Source organism: Miscanthus floridulus, chromosome 11 (genome assembly GCF_019320115.1).
Source record: "Miscanthus floridulus cultivar M001 chromosome 11, ASM1932011v1, whole genome shotgun sequence".
NCBI classification, from domain to species: Eukaryota; Viridiplantae; Streptophyta; class Magnoliopsida; order Poales; family Poaceae; genus Miscanthus; species Miscanthus floridulus.
Window position 1 is genome coordinate 99,995,765 of NC_089590.1, and position 17,217 is coordinate 100,012,981.

General features: G+C 46.9%; 3 protein-coding genes across 3 annotated transcripts; 1 reads left to right on the plus strand and 2 right to left on the minus strand.

The window, feature by feature from the left end:
* Positions 1-3,040: 3,040 nt before the first annotated feature.
* On the plus strand, positions 3,041-5,131 carry LOC136492548 (uncharacterized). The gene has a single exon (XM_066488526.1). The coding sequence runs from the start codon at positions 3,041-3,043 to the stop codon at positions 5,129-5,131; it is 2,091 nt and encodes a 696-aa protein (XP_066344623.1).
* Positions 5,132-5,625: 494 nt separating this feature from the next.
* Positions 5,626-7,873, minus strand: LOC136494216 (probable polyol transporter 4). Its single transcript, XM_066490383.1, has 2 exons — positions 7,398-7,873; positions 5,626-7,140 (listed from the first exon to the last, which is right to left on the minus strand). Exons 1-2 carry the CDS (start codon positions 7,633-7,635, stop codon positions 5,762-5,764), a joined length of 1,617 nt encoding a protein of 538 aa, XP_066346480.1. The 5' UTR covers positions 7,636-7,873; the 3' UTR covers positions 5,626-5,761.
* A 289-nt stretch (positions 7,874-8,162) lies between these two features.
* Positions 8,163-11,832, minus strand: LOC136494217 (uncharacterized). The gene is made up of 9 exons (XM_066490384.1): positions 11,320-11,832; positions 11,131-11,201; positions 10,699-10,763; positions 10,573-10,617; positions 10,411-10,491; positions 9,794-9,861; positions 9,500-9,548; positions 8,913-9,073; positions 8,163-8,554 (listed from the first exon to the last, which is right to left on the minus strand). The coding sequence occupies exons 1-9, from the start codon at positions 11,502-11,504 to the stop codon at positions 8,491-8,493; spliced, it is 789 nt and encodes a 262-aa protein (XP_066346481.1). The 5' UTR covers positions 11,505-11,832; the 3' UTR covers positions 8,163-8,490.
* Positions 11,833-17,217: the final 5,385 nt, after the last annotated feature.

Consider the following 17,217-nt stretch of genomic DNA (forward strand, 5'->3'; position numbering starts at 1 on the left):
GTTACTATAGCACTTACGGCTTTTTATGGACTAATTAGGCTTAAAAGATTCGTCTCGCAATTTTATCGAAAACTATGTAATTAGTTTTTTTTATCTACATTTAGTACTCTATACATATATCAAACATGCTCTTTTACTATACGAGACAAAAAAAAAAAAATGCAAACTAAACGGGCAACTCGTTCGGTCTTAAAATAAGTGCACGTCTGCCATTTCGACCTGCAAGCCGGCAACAGAGGGTAGCCTGCACATGCGCATGCAGGGGAGTGTCCTGTAGAAGGGCTATCCTGTAGAGTGTGTTCGGTTACATGGCTAGCCTAGCCTGGCTACCTAGAGCCTGCCTTGAGCAATGCAACTGGCTAGCTAGCCTGTATTAGATTGTCTCCAACAGCGTAGGCAGAGGGGCACCCAAACGCAAAATCCGGCATGCACAGTATTTTGCGTTTCGAAAACACGGTCCCAACGGAGAACGCAAACCAAGCCCCCATTTTGCGTAGCAGGTGCGTCGGTAGGCAAAAAAGCATCGTCTGTCTCCCCGACGCAAAACACTGTAGCGACGACGACGGCGAGGCACGCCTGCACCTGGAAGCTCCGCGCGGAGGACGTTGCGTCCGCACCGTCGGTGGAGGTTGCCCCACCGCCGAGGTTGGTCTCTCTTTCAAGACGCCCGTCTCCTCTCATCGTCGTCTCTCTCTCATCCATCCTGTGCCAAAACAAAACGAAAAAAATACTCCTCCTGCTGCTAGAGCGAGAAGAAGAAAAAAAGAAAAGAAAAGAAAGGGGTAATCTCAGGAAGCATCTAGAGACAGCGAGCGGCCCGTGGAGCGGAGCGAGCAAGCCTACTGCGCCGGCAGCGGCGTCCTCCCGAAGCAGAAGCGGTTAAGATCCATCTATCCATCCCGTTCTTGAGTTCTTCTCTCTCTTTCTTTGCTCGTTTCCTTGACGCGAATTCGGGCGTCGGCTTTGAGGTGGCCCCCGCTGCTGTTCTTGCGTCTTTTGTGTGGTGGGGCTGCGAGTTTTTGAGTTCCCCTCTGTTCTTGGGGAGGCGTTTTCTTTCCCCCCCCCCCCCTTTCTTTTCCGGCGATTGTTTCTGGTGGTTCTGTGTTCGCTACCTTTTGATTGCTGTTTGGTGTCCTTGCGATGATTCTTCATTCTCTCTGTTTCTGAAAGGGGGGGGGATCATTTTTGGATCTTCGGCTGCTTCTATTGTCTGCTGAATTTTTTCCTACTGGTGGATTTTCTTTGCTTCTGCGGGAGGCGGGTGGAGCCGTGGAGGGTGAACGCCGGCGGCCGGCCGCGTGACGCGCGAGCTTCCGCGTCCGCGTCCCGCCCCGCCTGGTGGAGCTCAGGAGGAGGATAAGGCGCCGCCGCCGGCCACGAAATGCCGGTGTCGCGAAAGGCTCCATGGCGGGCAGCGCCGCGGCGGATGGCGCTGGTGCTGCCGGCTCCGCGGCGGCCAGCACGAGTGGATTCCGGCTCCGTGGCTTCGCGGACTGCAGGGATTTGGGGCTCCTCTGTTGGAGAGGTGAGGTTACGGGGATGTAAACTTTTTTCCTGTATATTACCCAAATCATGAAATGAGTCTCGGGTATGGGTTACGCTGTTGGAGTCAGTCTAGTATTGCTTTTGTTTGGTTGCCTGGTCTAGCACTTGCACATGCGCACTGTCCCTTCGCCCTCTATCCCTTCCCCTTCGCCGGCGCAAGCGCACGGCGCACCCTCCCCTCTGTCATGCTCGTGATGGGTGGCGGCCGCGCCCGTGGCCACGTCCCCCTCCACTTGTCGGAACTAGATCTTGGCCGGAGCTCAAGGAGATGGAGGTGTGCTGCTGCTCCACCTCGTCGTCCGTCCTCGCGGGGGCCACGGCGCCGCCCGGAGGTTCCGGTGAGGCCGCGCAGGGGAGACGTCAGGGCGGTCTTCGAGCCGTTCACGGAGAGGCCGCGCATGCAGGGGAGTTGTCAAGGTGGTGGTGCTGTCACAGAGGGAGGCCCAGGGGCTCAGGGAGGCTGCCGTGGCGCCGTGCCGCCTCTCGCTCGGCTTCGTCGTGGAGGACCGCTCTTTGGGCGGCTTCCTCTTGTCGGGGATCAACATCGGGCGAGATCCGGTCGCCTTCCTCCACGAGATCCGGGCGCCGGCATCTCCACCTCGGGCGGCTTCCTCTCCTCCGCGGCTCCGTGAGATGTGTGTGCGAGCAGGGTGTGGCTGCTCGCGCGGGCCGGTTGCGTGGCCGGGGATACGTGGTGGCCGGAGCTGAGGGAGATGGCCGGATGGTGGTAGCCGGAGTTGAGGGACATGGTCGGTGGACCCTCTCTCCTCCATCGCGCGGACCCTCCCCTTCATCGTGATGGCCAGAGCTGTGGGGATGGTCACCGGCGGCGAAGGCAGAGTGGTGGAGGAACACTGACAGGTGGTCCCATAGGCTTGTACAAGCCAGGCTTAGATAGAACGCAGGAGTTGAGCGTTTCCAGCAATGCAGGCTAGCTCCCCCTTTTTGGCTTCCACAAGTCTGGTTTAGAGACTACAGGCAACCAAACACATAGAAATTACATTATGGAAGCCTGATTAGGTCGTAAACCATGCAACTAAACACACCCGTAGTGTCCAACAGGTACAAACAGAGGGGAGAGAGATGACAACCACATACAACCAGAACACAACCACCAACACCACACATTTATCATTAATGAAATACAGGGTATGTTTGTTTTAAGAAAAAAAAAGACCTGGCTACTCCGTCCTTAGTCATTTAATTACAGCCCATTTGGCTGGGCTTATACGGTCGTAAATGATCGTCAATTTTTAGCCGGAATAATATTTTTTTCTCACACCAAACTAGTCAGTAGTACTTCTTCACGATCCAGCAACGATCAAGCCTAGCCAAACGAACAGGCTGTATAATGTTCAGCTTGAATCTCTCGGTGCGGATAATGTCATCACAACCACTACACATTTCTTATAAGAAGAATACATCCGGGTCCCCAACCACAGCAGCCTCGCTGACCTCCTTCAAGAGAAACACCCAAATCTCTCCTTCTCCATCAATGGAGCTAGGATCCCAACAGAATGGAGTGCTGGTTAACAGGACGAGGGCAGCGGAGGCTTTATCCCACCTGTTGGACAACTCAAGGTGGACGATCATCCAGGTGGAAGCTCTGGTGGCAGTGGCCGCTGCGCTGCTGTTTCTCCAGCTTATCTTGGCTACCTGGAAGCGGCGGTGGCACAACTCCATCGTCAGTTTTGTCCTGGCGGTGTGTAACGCGTCGTTGCTCCCTCTCGTCTTTTACACCCTTAGTATCATGCACTCCTCTCCAGTCAAGAATTCCATGTACACTGTCTGGGGTGCAGCACTGCTCATGGCTGCGGGTGGCACGATTGCTGTCAGCCAATTCGATTACGACGACAAGAAGAACAAGGTGCTGATGCAGTTGATTACTGGTTTTGCTCGGTATGTGTTTTACATTGCTATGCTTTCTGCGCTACTGAATCCATATAGCAAAAAGGAATCATTGGGCAGGAGTATGCAGCTCTTCGTAGAGACACACAGGAGTGCAAGTTCCAGTTGTATCTCTGGTCTTTTAGTGGCCCTTTATTTGACAAGGGCCATGGACATTGTTCTCTTATTCATTAGAGGGATACTATCCATGATGAAAAATGCAATTGGTCATCAGAAAGACACTGATCATGAGACCACGGAGGGCGACAAGTACCAATTTGTCTATGCTATCCGTCAGGTCATAACCATTGACATTGACCAGATATGGGATTGTTGTAGCAACTCAGACCGTGGAGAAACATTGGAAGATGTGTGCTTGTCCCTTGCCTTGTGCCAGTTCTGCTTACGACGGTACAAGGGGTTGTCCAGTGCCCAAGAGAGACTTCCTACAACCCACCATCTTGTCTTCAATGGGTTGCTTCAAACTGAAGAGCATTACGAAAGAGCATTCAGGATTATTGAAGTGGAGTTGGGTTTTTGCTATGACTTCTTCTTCACAAAATATCACGACATCTACTTTAATATGGTGATGCACTTTCTAACGTTTCTCTTGAGAGTAATCTTTCTTACTTTGGTTCTGGTGTATACTGTTCAAGGCTCTGTGACTATTGAGACTCCCGATCCTATCATACAAGTACAAATTACAAGATCTGACTACATCATTACTCTAGTACTTCTTGGTACAGCCCTCGTGGTAGAACTACTGCAAGCATTAGTTTATCTGGCATCAGACTGGATCAAGGTATCACTTGCCTGTGTGTATGTCAAATATAAACAAATTGCATTTCTTGAGAAGTTGATCGGTTTTCTCATCAGAGTTTCAATCTCTCCCCAGAGGAGAAATAGGAATTGGATTGCCCAATACACAGTTATTTTGCCGGACAAGGTTTTTTTCAAGTTTTTTCCCAAGTGCAATTTAGACCCTGTTGAAATATCCCCTGAAACAAAGAAAGCTATTGCTGGGTCGATCAAACCAACCTTTGGTGAGCAGACCAATAGGCTAGCATCACAGGTCCGCATTAGTATGTTTGAGCATTGGGCACTGAAGGATCATTGGACACTGAAGGATCATTCTCAAGTAGAGATCATGCTGATTTGGCATATCGCAACTGACTACTGTCATCTTTCTCCGAGCAGTGGGAATGGGAGCAGTCCAGACCGATATGTTGCAGTTACATTGTCTAGATATTGTGCCTACTTGCTTGCATTTGTCCCGCAACTGCTTCCATACCGTGAAGCGGACATAAAAGAGTTGATAGATACGGTGAAGAAAGAAATAGCTAAAGATTTGCCATCCTCTGGGGCGCCTTCAGAAAGGTATCAAAAAATGAAGGAATTAGGAGACAACCCTCCGACAGTCTTCAGGAAAGGCGTGAAGCTCGGCAAGCAGCTTGAGGACGACATGCCGGATGAAGCACAGCGTTGGAAGGCAATGGCAGATTTCTGGGCCAAGACGATCATCTACATTGCGCCCTCGCACATTACTGCCAAGGAACACATGCGACAGCTTGAGAATGGTCGGGAGTTCCTGACCCATGTCTGGGCCCTGCTTTCTCACGCTGGCATCCTGAACCTCGTCAGGGACGACAACGAAGTTGCAAAGCCTGCTCAAGCTCAACCTACCCAAGAAACTGTGTGATTCAAGTCATCAGCGGACCAGCCTTCGTCGATCGCCGCCCACTTCACTTCAGGTTTTCGTGAATCTTGTGTGTTTGCCTTTAGGCTGGCTGATTCGTGTAACAATAATATGGATATTATCTGAACATTTGTGTTTGCCTTTAGGCTGGCTGATTTCCCTTTGTTTTCTACTATAAAAAAATTGCCTAATCCGAGATCTTGTGACGGCAAAATGTCTGACTTTGTGTTTGATAGCGCTTTTGCAGAATTACATTCAGTTCAAAACGTGTATCATGTCATCAGTGAGGCAATTAAATTTCTCACACGCTGGCCCTCTCTTGCGGCTACTGGACCTGTCAAACAGGTGATCAGCCTGTTCGCTCGGTCGTATTTGGCTTATAAGCCATGGCTTCTCAGCTAATAAACAGTATTTTTCTCTCACACCAAATCAGCCAACGGTACTTTCAGCTATGGCTTATAAGTCAAACAAGCCCAAACGAACATGGCAGTATGTGGATGCCTACTGCTCGCGGGCAGGTGGGCCAGTCAAATTATACTTGTTGAGAAAAGAGGAGTAATTAATCGATCAAACAAGTGAAAGAATTCTTAACTCTTGTAATTGCTGAGGCCATTCCAATGCATGTTAGTGTCACTACACCAGCTGCTCCACATCGCCGAGCTCCAGCTCCCGCCGGTCCTCGCCGCCGCTACCGCCACCGAACAGAGATTCGATCTGCTCCAGTGTCTTGCCGCTGGTCTCTGGCACGAACTTGTGCACAAAGAGCACCGAGAGGGCAGAAATGGCCGCGAACGCGGCGAATGCGCCCGAGACGGAGATGGCGCGGCAGATAGAGAGGAATGACATGGCCACCGCGCCGCTGGTCACCCTGTTGGCCACGGCCCCCAGCGCCGCGGCCTGCGAGCGCAGTCGCAGCGGGAAGATCTCGGAGCTCACCACCCAGCAGATGGGCCCTATCCCCACCGAGAAAAAGGCCACGTCGCCGCACACCGTCAAGATGGCGACACCAACACCGGCGCCGCGGGACACCGACCCACGCGCCTGCAGGAAGAGCGCGGCGGACAGCGCCGCCAGGCAGGCGGTCATGCCGACCGTGCTGACGTACAGCAGTGGCTTCCGGCCGACACGGTCGATTAGCACGATGGCCAGCGCGATGAACGCCGTCTTGAAGAACCCGACGGCGACCGTGGCGGCGAGGAGCTGGCGCTCGGTGGTGATCCCGGCGTCCCGGAAGATGGTCGGGCTGTAGTACACCAGCGCGTCGATGCCCGTGATCTGCTGGAAGCACTGGATGCCTACTCCGGTGACGAGCATCCGGGCGATCACCGGGGATGGCCTCGACAGCTCCTGCCACACCGTCTTGTTCCTGTCGCCGTAATTGCCATTGCTGGCGGCGGCCGCAGCAGCAGCCTCGATCTCGGCGAGCCTCTCCTTAGCCTCGTCCTCGGTGTCGGTGACCCGGAGGAGCACGGCGCGCGCCTCGTCGGCCCTGCCCTGCATGACCAGCCACCGCGGCGACTCCGGGATCACGAGCAGCGCGAAGGCGATGGACACGGACGGCAGGATGCCAACGGCTAGCATGACACGCCAGTTGATGTGGTCGGGGAGCCCTGAGAAGGCGTAGTTGGAGATGTACCCGAGGAGGATGCCGAGGTTGATGAAGATCTCCGGGAAGGATGTGAACGAGCCCCTGGACCCCGCGGGGGATATTTCAGCGATGTACACCGGCGCGATCATGACGCCGAACCCGATGCCGATGCCGGCAAGCAGGCGGCCCACCATGAGGACCCGGAATGACGGGGCCAGCGTCATGACGGCCGCGCCGGCCTGGAAGACGACGGCGGCGAGGCCGATGGTCCACTTTCGGCCCATGGCGTCCGATGTCCTCCCGCCGGCGAGGCTGCCGAGGAGGGAGATGAAGCTAAGGCAGCCCACCAGGACCTCCTGCTGCACCTCGTTGATGTGAAGATCCCTCTGAATGAACAGAATGCAACCGCTCATCACACCAACATCTGACATTTGGATGTGAATTATGAAACTTCGTTAGCAAACTAACCACTAACAGTGACAGTTTATAAGAAGCAGCAGCCATTGTCTATGGTGCAAAATGTCAACGCGATTCAGCGCTAACCATCTCCAAATCCTACGCACAGTCGGTCGCCAAGAAACTCTAGGAAAAGCTCAATTAAGGTCGAAATTTTTGTCCTCTACTACTTTCAATCCAAGAACTGGCTGCAGAAGTCGTCCAAGTCGAGAAGAAGAAACTTACCGTAGCCGAGCAGCACGGAGTTGAGGGAGGCGAAGACGGAGCAGGCGAAGATGTATCTCCTGCTGCTCTGGCGCTCACGGACAAGGACGCCGCCGTCCTCGCCTTCCTGCTCAGGAGGGAGCACGTCGTCCATGCGCACGTACTTGTTCTTCCTGCCCAAGAAGTCCGGCAGGGTCGGCAGGCCACTGGCGCCGCCGCCGCCGTTGGACGACGACAGCTCGGCGCTCGGAAGCATCATGCTCTGCTCCGCCTTCCCGAGCTTTCTTCCCAGCTCTCAAATCACAAGAGGTAATTTCGATGCCTCTTGGATGGTGCTAGTAGTGGACTAGGCAATGGTGGATCTGACGACGAAGCAGGAAGACGAAGGAAGAAGATTTTAATAGGTTCATCGTGTACTTTTCGCGACGCGCGATTTGGTCGTCGTTCAACTCATCGCGTTGGGGTACGCGTTTTAAAATGGGGTGTCTTTCATATAAGCCCCTTCATTCGCAGTGATTTTTGAACCAATACTTCCAGCGGAGCAGTATGTGATTTTCAAATGGAACCTATTTTGGACTCTCGCAGTGGCAACTAATCCATTCGTTCCAAAAAAAAAAAAAAAAACATACCATTCTTGGTTTTTAAAAACAGTTTTAAATTTGATCAAATCTATACACAAAAATCACTAATTATAATACCGAATAAACCTTATATTAGATTAATCATGTAATATATTTTCATAGTATACTTATTTAGAGTCACAGATGTTAATATATTTTAAGTTTGACAAGATCCAAACCCAGAATTGCATCTTTTGGGACAGAAGCAGTAGTACAACAGGATTAGTTAGCAGGTCAGTTCGTCAATCAAGGACGTCAAATACGAACCAGAAATCGTTTGACCACACACCCATAAGCTAAGCCGGTGAGCATGCTCCAATACTGATTGACTGTATTTCAATCATTCAGTACCAAAACTTACAAACATACTGTAGTACATAATTGGGAATAAGACGACCTACAATCACCCTATGAGCACTGCCTATTGCGGATGTACAACTAAAAACCATTGACACATATTAGCGGCTTGCTCTGATATGACGTCACCTCACATGTTAAATTTTCTGTATCATATTGATGTATGTGTAGCTCGAGAACATGACAAACAATCTCCTAAACCTGCAAAGACACATAGAATGTGTTGATTATCTTCAATTCAGAAAAGAGATTCCCTATATTCGAGAAAAAAAAAACATTCCCTAACTACTAAGTTAAACATGGTCCCTATTGTTTCCTGATACGGGAAAGGTGTAGAGAGACGCCGTCAGGGACAATATATTGGCGGCAATCAGCAAGTCAGTGACTCATTATATGTTGGCCATGATATATTGCGAGGAACTACATAAATATGATGCAATCAGAAACTTCGTTATGAACTTATAGAGGCTAAAAGTGGATTGATCTCCAGCGCTCTATTCAATTTGGCAGAAACAATGCTTTCTCCATGAAAATGCAAATATGATACTCTTAGACTTACCAAACCCACTGACTTCTGTGTGCAGCCATTGCTTCATAGCTTCTGGATGGGCTACTGTTAACTAGAGTATAGATTGACTGCTTTGACCTTGTGAAGGAGATGAACGAAGAGAGCCAAATGTCAACCGGACCACTGTACTTGCGAAGAATATTCAGGCTTCCCTGCATTTAGAAATAATCCAACATCAATCATCTTTCCTCCACACTAATGTGTTCTTCCAGCAAGAAGAAAAAACATGGTACAATCAAGACCCCCCCCAAAAAAAGGTAAAGTAAAGATAAGGTGACCATGAAGTTTAGCAATACAGAAATGATGTTCATTCATAAAATAGCAAAATCTCTGAAAAATATATATTATAAAAAAAACTAGGTCATCTACCAAAAGGAGTTGGCAATGTAGGCTGTAGCATTATAGTTTATGCATTTCCGATTCCAAGAAAAATTAAGAGTTCCGTAGCTTCAGCTAAACATAGCACTGACAAAGTCAACAAAGTAACACACATATTCTCTTCCTCGTAAAGTGAAAATCGGTTTGAGAAGTAAATCCAAATAATAAGGCTGTCGAAGGATTTAAGAGAAGAAACTTACTAGTTCCCAAGCTTCCACATTCCCCTGCCTGTTCGCACGGAGAAACTTGCTGTTCATATAGAAATAAAGTTTTTTAGACTCTGAGTGATAAAAATACAAAACTATCTCATAAATGTGATATGCATATGTGTAGTACAAAAAATGAACAAGTAAATGAAATGAGAAGAAGCTGTGCACAGCCAAAGAACAACAGTCCTGATGCCCAACATACCAGAATCCCAATGTTAACAAACAATTTCAGTGATTCATGCATGTGGCTAATCATGCAGTGTTATACCAGATAACTGAACTAACCATATGCCGTGATGAACATCTTTGTGGTTTGGATGACCTGATACTCCATATGAATCAAATGTCACGATCTAAAATGGCATCAAATATTGCATCAGTAAGCAGCGGCCGTCAAAGGAAGAAAAAAACTAGAATTTTTTTTAGGTATGTAGTAAATGAAGGTAAAGGCATAAAGCAACTGAATATGGTATAGAGTACTAAGTGACTATAATTTGTTAAGATCATCAGATTGCAAGGATTCATTCTCAGGATTTTTAAGCACAGTTCGCAAACTGTAGTCACAAGTGTCTTTTCTTAAGAAAAGAAGTGATAATGTTAGAACAAGCATAACCCCAATATATGTCATTTACTAAATTATTCAGGAGAAGTAAACAAAAAAGGAGAACTGATGACTTGGTGAGAATTCCTTTGTAAACGTGTCTTGTATAGTACACAAAATGCAGACCGGCACATTTGTGTACTTTAACTACTCATGTTACTTCAACACTATAACCTGGAGGATCGAAGAAACAAGCATCAATGGCTCGAGGTAACTTAATACGGGTGAGAGGAGAAGCGGATAGTATACTAAAATGCAATGTATTTTGAAGTTCATAAGGTCTCTGAGATGTAGCCACTACCGTGTCAATGGACCATAGTTGGACATGCTCCATGGCAAGTTCTGCTACTAGTCCATGGTCCCATTTCTCATGAAATCCATCCTATGAAATGTATAGGATCAAGATCACATGTTTTTCAAACAGTATGTAGAAGTATGCAAGTATGTACTCAAAATAAAGTACCTGCAATTTCGGGTGGTCCAAAACTTTAACTTGTTCATGTACAATCTGTAATGACATGAGCTGCTTCAGGAACTGTACAAAGGTTGCTCTTTGAGGGTAAAATGAACTAGTTAAGGATCCGAGTACCTTAAGGGTTTCACAGGCATGGTACAATTCTTCTTTACGAGTATTTCTGAGACCATCAGCATTACCTGTGGAAGGAGTAAGTTTGTTATGGGTGATTTATTGTTCACGTGTCAGGGAAAAAAATACTATTAAACTTATTGCTAAAAGCTTAGCTAGTACTTCAGATGTGCCGAGTACTATTTTTACTTGTTCTTAATTCACTAAAAATCATGCGTACACAGTGGCACTGCATGTTTAAGCACCGTGCTTGCATCATCTGAAGTGTGCTGTCAAGCATACAGTAAACCGACATCAGTGTTACCTATGACAGTTTTATGATGCATCCTAGCAGACATTACAATGGCCATTCCTGTTCTGTGCTGAGCTCAGATAAACAAATGTATAGGACAACAGAAGAAATAAACATATAGCGTCAGTTGCTTGCCATCTAACCTCGAGACATGCACAGAATGTGAATACTGTGACCTTTTGACTTGAGGAAAAGAATAGTTGGAGCAAAGAACCTGTAGCAACACAAAAGAAAGCAATAAGAATCAAGCAACACATCAAACTAGAACTAAGCAGACGTTCCACAGACATGGCAATTGAGCATCCAAAACACAAGGAGAACTAACAACATACATGGACTCGTCGTCGGGGTGGGCGACGACGAGCAGCACGTTCCGGCTCCTCCTGTCGCCGCGGAGAGGGGGCATGAACTGCGGACTCAGGGGCACACAGGACGGAGAGGAGTAGGAGAGGATCCGCCCCAGAGAGATCGCCCACAGGAGCACGGCTCCCGCCGCGAGGATCCAGATCCACGCCATGGAGAGGCAGCAGGCGCTGGAGGGTGGGAGGGAGGACGAGCGCCGACGAGATGAGACGAAGACGGGCGGCGTGCCCACACGGCGAGGAAGGGTTGCGCAGGAGGAAGGCGACGGCAGCGAGGCCCGATGCGGTGGAGAGGACAACGGCGAGCGCGCGGCAATGCCGGCCGACGGCGGCGGCGGAAATGGGGCCGTGCCTGGTTCGGCCTTGGGCCGTGGCCGATTAGGGCCTGTCTGGATTGGGGGAATTCCAAAGGAAGATCATGTAGGAATGGAACACAGCGAACGAAGCTGAAGCGCGCGTTTGGAATTGATGTTCTTTTCTATGCGAAAAAATAATCCACTCCAACTCTGTTTTCTTTTCCTTCACGATTGCAAGAGTTGATGTGTGCTTAGGGTGTGTTTCGCAACTACGTGGAAAGGGGCATGGAAATTAGTGGTAAGAGTTGGCGATAGGAGTTAAGGTGGAAAATCGACTTTTAGTCTCAAATCCCTTAGGCTCCGTTCGTTTCTTTGGGAACGGGCCGTTCCGGCGGTCGTTCCGGGTGGAACGGAGCCATCCGTATTGAAAACTGGTGTATACTGGCCAGGAACCAAACCTGGTCCGACTGCCGCCGAACGGGCCCTTATTTGTTTCATAGAGGAAAATAATAGAGAAAGTTGAAGATGGAATTCATATCTCTATTTGGTACGAGGGTTTCGAGGAAAAAATTATATGGCAAATCATGATGAGCGATGATGTATTTTTTTAGTAAGAATACAATTCTCACCCAATTACCATCCCTAGGCACGAGGAATTGATTAGTTAGAGTTGACCCTTAAACTCCCATCCTTTCCACCAAAACTCTCGTTCCTACAAAACAAATAAAAGATTTCTAAACTCTAGTGAGCAAGAGGAAAAGAAATGGCATCAACTCATGTTAAAGGGGAAAAAGTATTTACTGCTATGGCCCCGTTCGCTGGTCTGAATCTTAGCTGAAACTGGTTGAAAAACACTGTTCCGGCTGAATTGTTGTGAGAGAAAAACACTGTTCCGGCTGAAAAAACAAGTCGAACAAGCCGAATATGAGGTAAGCCGAACAGGGCCTATGTTTATTCTTAGCAATTAAGTTTGCAGCTAGCTCTTAAATTTCTATACTAATTGTATTTATGCTTTCCAAACACCACGTTAGTATAAAATTCATGCATTTTCTAATTATCAGTTTTCTCCTATTATTATGTTCTGCATTTCTTTGTTTCAAGCAGGTCCTTACTTGACATTTAATATATAAAAAAATGTCATTTTTTTACCCTGGACTATTGCTATTGGAGATTAGGTTTTATCCTTAAACCCTAAAATTGGACATATTATCTCCGTCGACTCTCAAAATTTTAGTTACGTTAGACGATTTTCAACGCAATATCATCTTTTTTAATAAAGTAATTATCTTTTAACGTTTTTATTTTGCTTTGTTCCTAGGGATTGTACCTTCCTTCTCTATCAATAGACACCGTCTCATGTGGGTTTGTTCAAAAATAACTTTTTTTACTATGAAATCTAGAGTCCGCAACAGGCAGCCACCTCGCCAATTATTTAAACGGACGCAGCCTACTCGCCCAAAGCATTCATGTACAGGCCCAAAACAAAGCAAACACGTGCGGGCTAAGTGTTAGTTAATTCAAAAACAAAGCAATCACGTACAGTCCTAAAAGGTAAAGAGTTATTGTCGCTTGCAAATTCAATCTCCGCCCATGTCTATGGAGTATGCGTTGGGATCGGCTGCTCGCCTCCACCCACGTCTGCAGAGTCCATGTCGACTACGTCCTCTTAGACATGGAAGCAGAGCCTGAGAGGTGCTTGTGTCATGTGAAACCGGTATGTCGCCAACTACTATCTCGTGGCTAGCTGCAATGGGCTCGAGCTCGCCGTGTACATCGCACGGGCTTCATAGTTCTCACAAGGGTGATCGTATCGGGCGGCGGCGGCGCGTCAGGAGGCGACACACATCTGAAAGCTCTAGTTTGGTTTTCATGAATTGATGAAATCCTAAGTGCTAACATGTTTATCAAAGTGATCATGATATATGTAGCACTATTCCAAGTGGTGGAGCAATATTGAAGATCATGATTATGGTGTGACCATGGTGATGATCAAGTGCTTGGACTTGGAAAAAAGAAAGAGAAAAACAAAAAGCTTAAGGCAAAGGTGAAATTTGATAGAAGCTTTTTGGTTTAGTGATCGAGATACTTAGTGAGTGTGATCACATTTAGGATCGATAGTCATACTGTTAAGAGGGGTGAAACTCATATCAAGATGCTATTATCAAAGTGCCACTAGATGCTCTAACTCATTGCATATGCATTTAGATCTAGTGGAGAGCTAACACCCTTGAAAATATTTGTGAAAATATGCTAACACACGTGCACAAGGTGATACACTTGGTGGTTGGCACATTTGAGCAAGGGTGGAGAAGTTGGTGAAGTGAATGAGTTAATTGTCACTGAGTAATAGTGACCGGACGCTAATTTCGGTGTGACCGGATTTAGCGTTCCAGCGTCCGGTCAATTATAAAAGAAGGTGGCGTGCTCGGGCTTGTCTGGACTGCGACCGGATGTAGCTCAATGAATGTGACGTATGCTGACGTCAGTTGCTCAGTTTGGCACACAGAGGAGAAGAATTGACCGGACGTTGGGCTAGGTCCGGTCGAGGTGCATCTGACATGTCCAATCGCTTTTGGATGGCTCTGGATTGTCTCTAGAAATGACCTGACGCTAGGTTGCTAGGTTGCCATAGGGAGCAGCACGTCCGGTCATGTCTTGGTCGTGGCGTGCGCGCGCGAGCTCTGCTACTGATCGACGCATCCGGTTTTGACTTAACCACACAAGCATTGGAAGATAGCCGTTGGAGATCAGCGGCTAAGGTTAAACATTTGATGACACGTGGCAGCAATCGGATGACCGGACGCTGGTGGCGTGCGTTCGGTCGATCCGACCGGTGCATCCGGTCAACCCGAGAAGTGTGCAGTGAGGAGCCCAACGGCTCAATTTCGAGGGGGCTCTATTTAAGCCCCTTGGCCTGCTCAAGCTCACTCTCTTGGCCATTTGCATTGACACAGCAACCTTGTGAGCTTAGCCAAAGTCCTCACACTCATCTCTATCATTGATTCATCATTTTTATGAGATTGGGAGTGAATCTAAGTACATTGCTTAAGTGATTGCATCAAGAGGCACTTGGTGTTCGTGTTTTGCTTGTTACTCTTGGTGGTTGCCACCACCTAGATGGCTTGGTGCAGCGAGGATCGTCAAGCGAAGGTTGGTGATTGTCTTTGGTTCCGATCGTGGTGATTGTGAAGGGTTCTTTACCTTTCCCTAGTGGAGAGCTAAAAGGTACTCTAGTGGATTGCTTGTGGCTTATGTGATCCTCATCTTGTGTTATTTGTGCGGCACCCGATTATGGATTTGGCGTGTGTTGCCAATTAGCGTGTGAACCTCCAAGTGAGTAAATCGCCATAACGAGGACTAGTTTGCTAGCAAGCAAGTGAACCTCGGTAAAAAAATCTTGTGTCATCATTGTCCAAGGATTTCATTGGTTATCTTGTGATTGATTATGATCATCTTGTGATTGGCTCACTCCTCAACACGTCGGTATAATCTTCACCGCCTTCTCTTGTATTACATTCTTAGTGTTGCTACGCTCTTTAGTGTAATTAGTTTTGAGAGCTAGCTTATGCCAGGTCTAGTGGTTAGTGAGGCTCTTTAGTTAGTCTTTGAAAGCTCACTAACTTAGTATAGTGACTTACCCAATTGTGTGCTTAGATATTATAGTCACTAGAATTATGGTAGGTGGCTTGTATTTTTAGTAGACTAGCGCAACACTCGCTTCGCCGTTTAATTATCTAATATCTTTGCTAAGTGTTGTTGTAGAAATTTTAAATAGGCTATTCACCCCTCCCCTAGTCATTAGGACCTTTCAAGTGGTATAAGAGCCATGGTCACATTGATTTGAAACTTAACAACCTTCGGTATCAAAATAGCTCAAATCAACAACACGAAGAAGCGACCTCAATTTGATGGCTCCAACTATCCCTATTGAAAGGCTAAGATGATAACATATATCAAGTCAATCAATAGAAAGATTTAGAAGGTGATGGAGACTAAGATTGAGATTAACAATGAGGAGGCTCCCACCGTCGCTAAAGAAGTATTGCTCCAATACAATGACATTGCTCTTAGTGTTATTCATGATACATTGGATGAGAGAACATTTGAGTAAATTAAGATGGCTCATGAGGCATGGAAGAAGTTGGAGGAATCCTTTGAGGGCACTCAAGCCATGAAAGGTGCAAAGACATACATTCTCAAGGACAAGTTTACAAGCTTCAAGATGAAAGAAGATGAGAGTGTGCCGGAGATGTTCCATAGGCTTCAAGTGCTTGTCAATGATCTCAAAGCACTTGGAGAAGAGGTGAAGGACAAGGACTTCTCCCATAAGTTCTTACGATGCTTACCATCAAGATTTGGTATATTGGTCACTATTCTAGTGAGGAGTGGTTTGGACACCATAACACCAAACCAAATATTAAGAGATGTGATGACCGATGACACATATAGGGATGATGATGAGAAGAAAGAAAAGAAGGAGAAGAAAGATGAGAAGAAGGATGACAAGAAGAAGAGTGTGGCAATCAAGGCCACATCATCCAAGGGCAAGGCAAAGCAAGAATCTTCAAGTGAAGATGAAGACCTAAGCTTTGATGAAATGGATGATGGGAAGATGGCTCTCTTTGTTAAGAGATTTGGCAAGTTCATGGTGAAGAAGCACTATCGTGCTAGAAGGAAGAAATCTTCATCAAAGAACAAGGAAGAGTCAAGAAGGTACTTCAAGTGTGGAAGCAAAGATCATCTTGTTGCTCAATGCCCATACAATAGCAACAATAATGATGATGACAAGAAAAGTAAGAAGGAGAAGAATGAGAAGAAGCACAAGATGACCTTCAAGAAAAAGAAGAAGGTGGTTCATATATGGTCATTTGGGATAGTGATGCTTCCTTAAGTGATGATGATGATAGTGATGATGACAAGACCACCAAAAAGAAGGCTCTTGCAAGCATTGCTATATAAGAGAAGCCTTCTCTCTTCGACACTCTATCATGCTTCATGGCTAAGGCCACTAAGGTATAAACTTGTGATGATGGATGTGATGAGGAACATGATAATGAAAATAAAAGTGAAAGTGATGGTGATGATGAACTAAGGATAAACTACTTGACATGTTAGATAATGCTAAGGAATATTTTGACATTAAGAGAAGGGAATGCAAATACTTGCAAAAAGAACAAAATGGCCTTAAGCAAGTATTTGATGAGATCAATGCATCTCATGAGAGGCTCGAGGAAGCCCATGAGAAGATTGACAAGGCTCACAAGAATCTTGAGAAAGCTTATTCCTCTCTACTTGATGAGCAAAATGTGAAGGAGCATGTCAAAACATGTGATGTAGACTTAACTTATGATATAATTGATGAATCATTCTATAAGCCTATCATTGTTGATCCAACTAACCCTTCTTGTAGCATATCCACTTCTACCTCATCTAGTAGTGATGGTTTCACTTATGATGCCTCACTAATGGTTGAGAATGAGACACTTAAGGAGATAAAAGAGCTCAATCACACATTGGCTAAGGCCTATGATGGTAAGGACCGCTTGCTTATGTGCTTGGGTAGCCAAAGAGC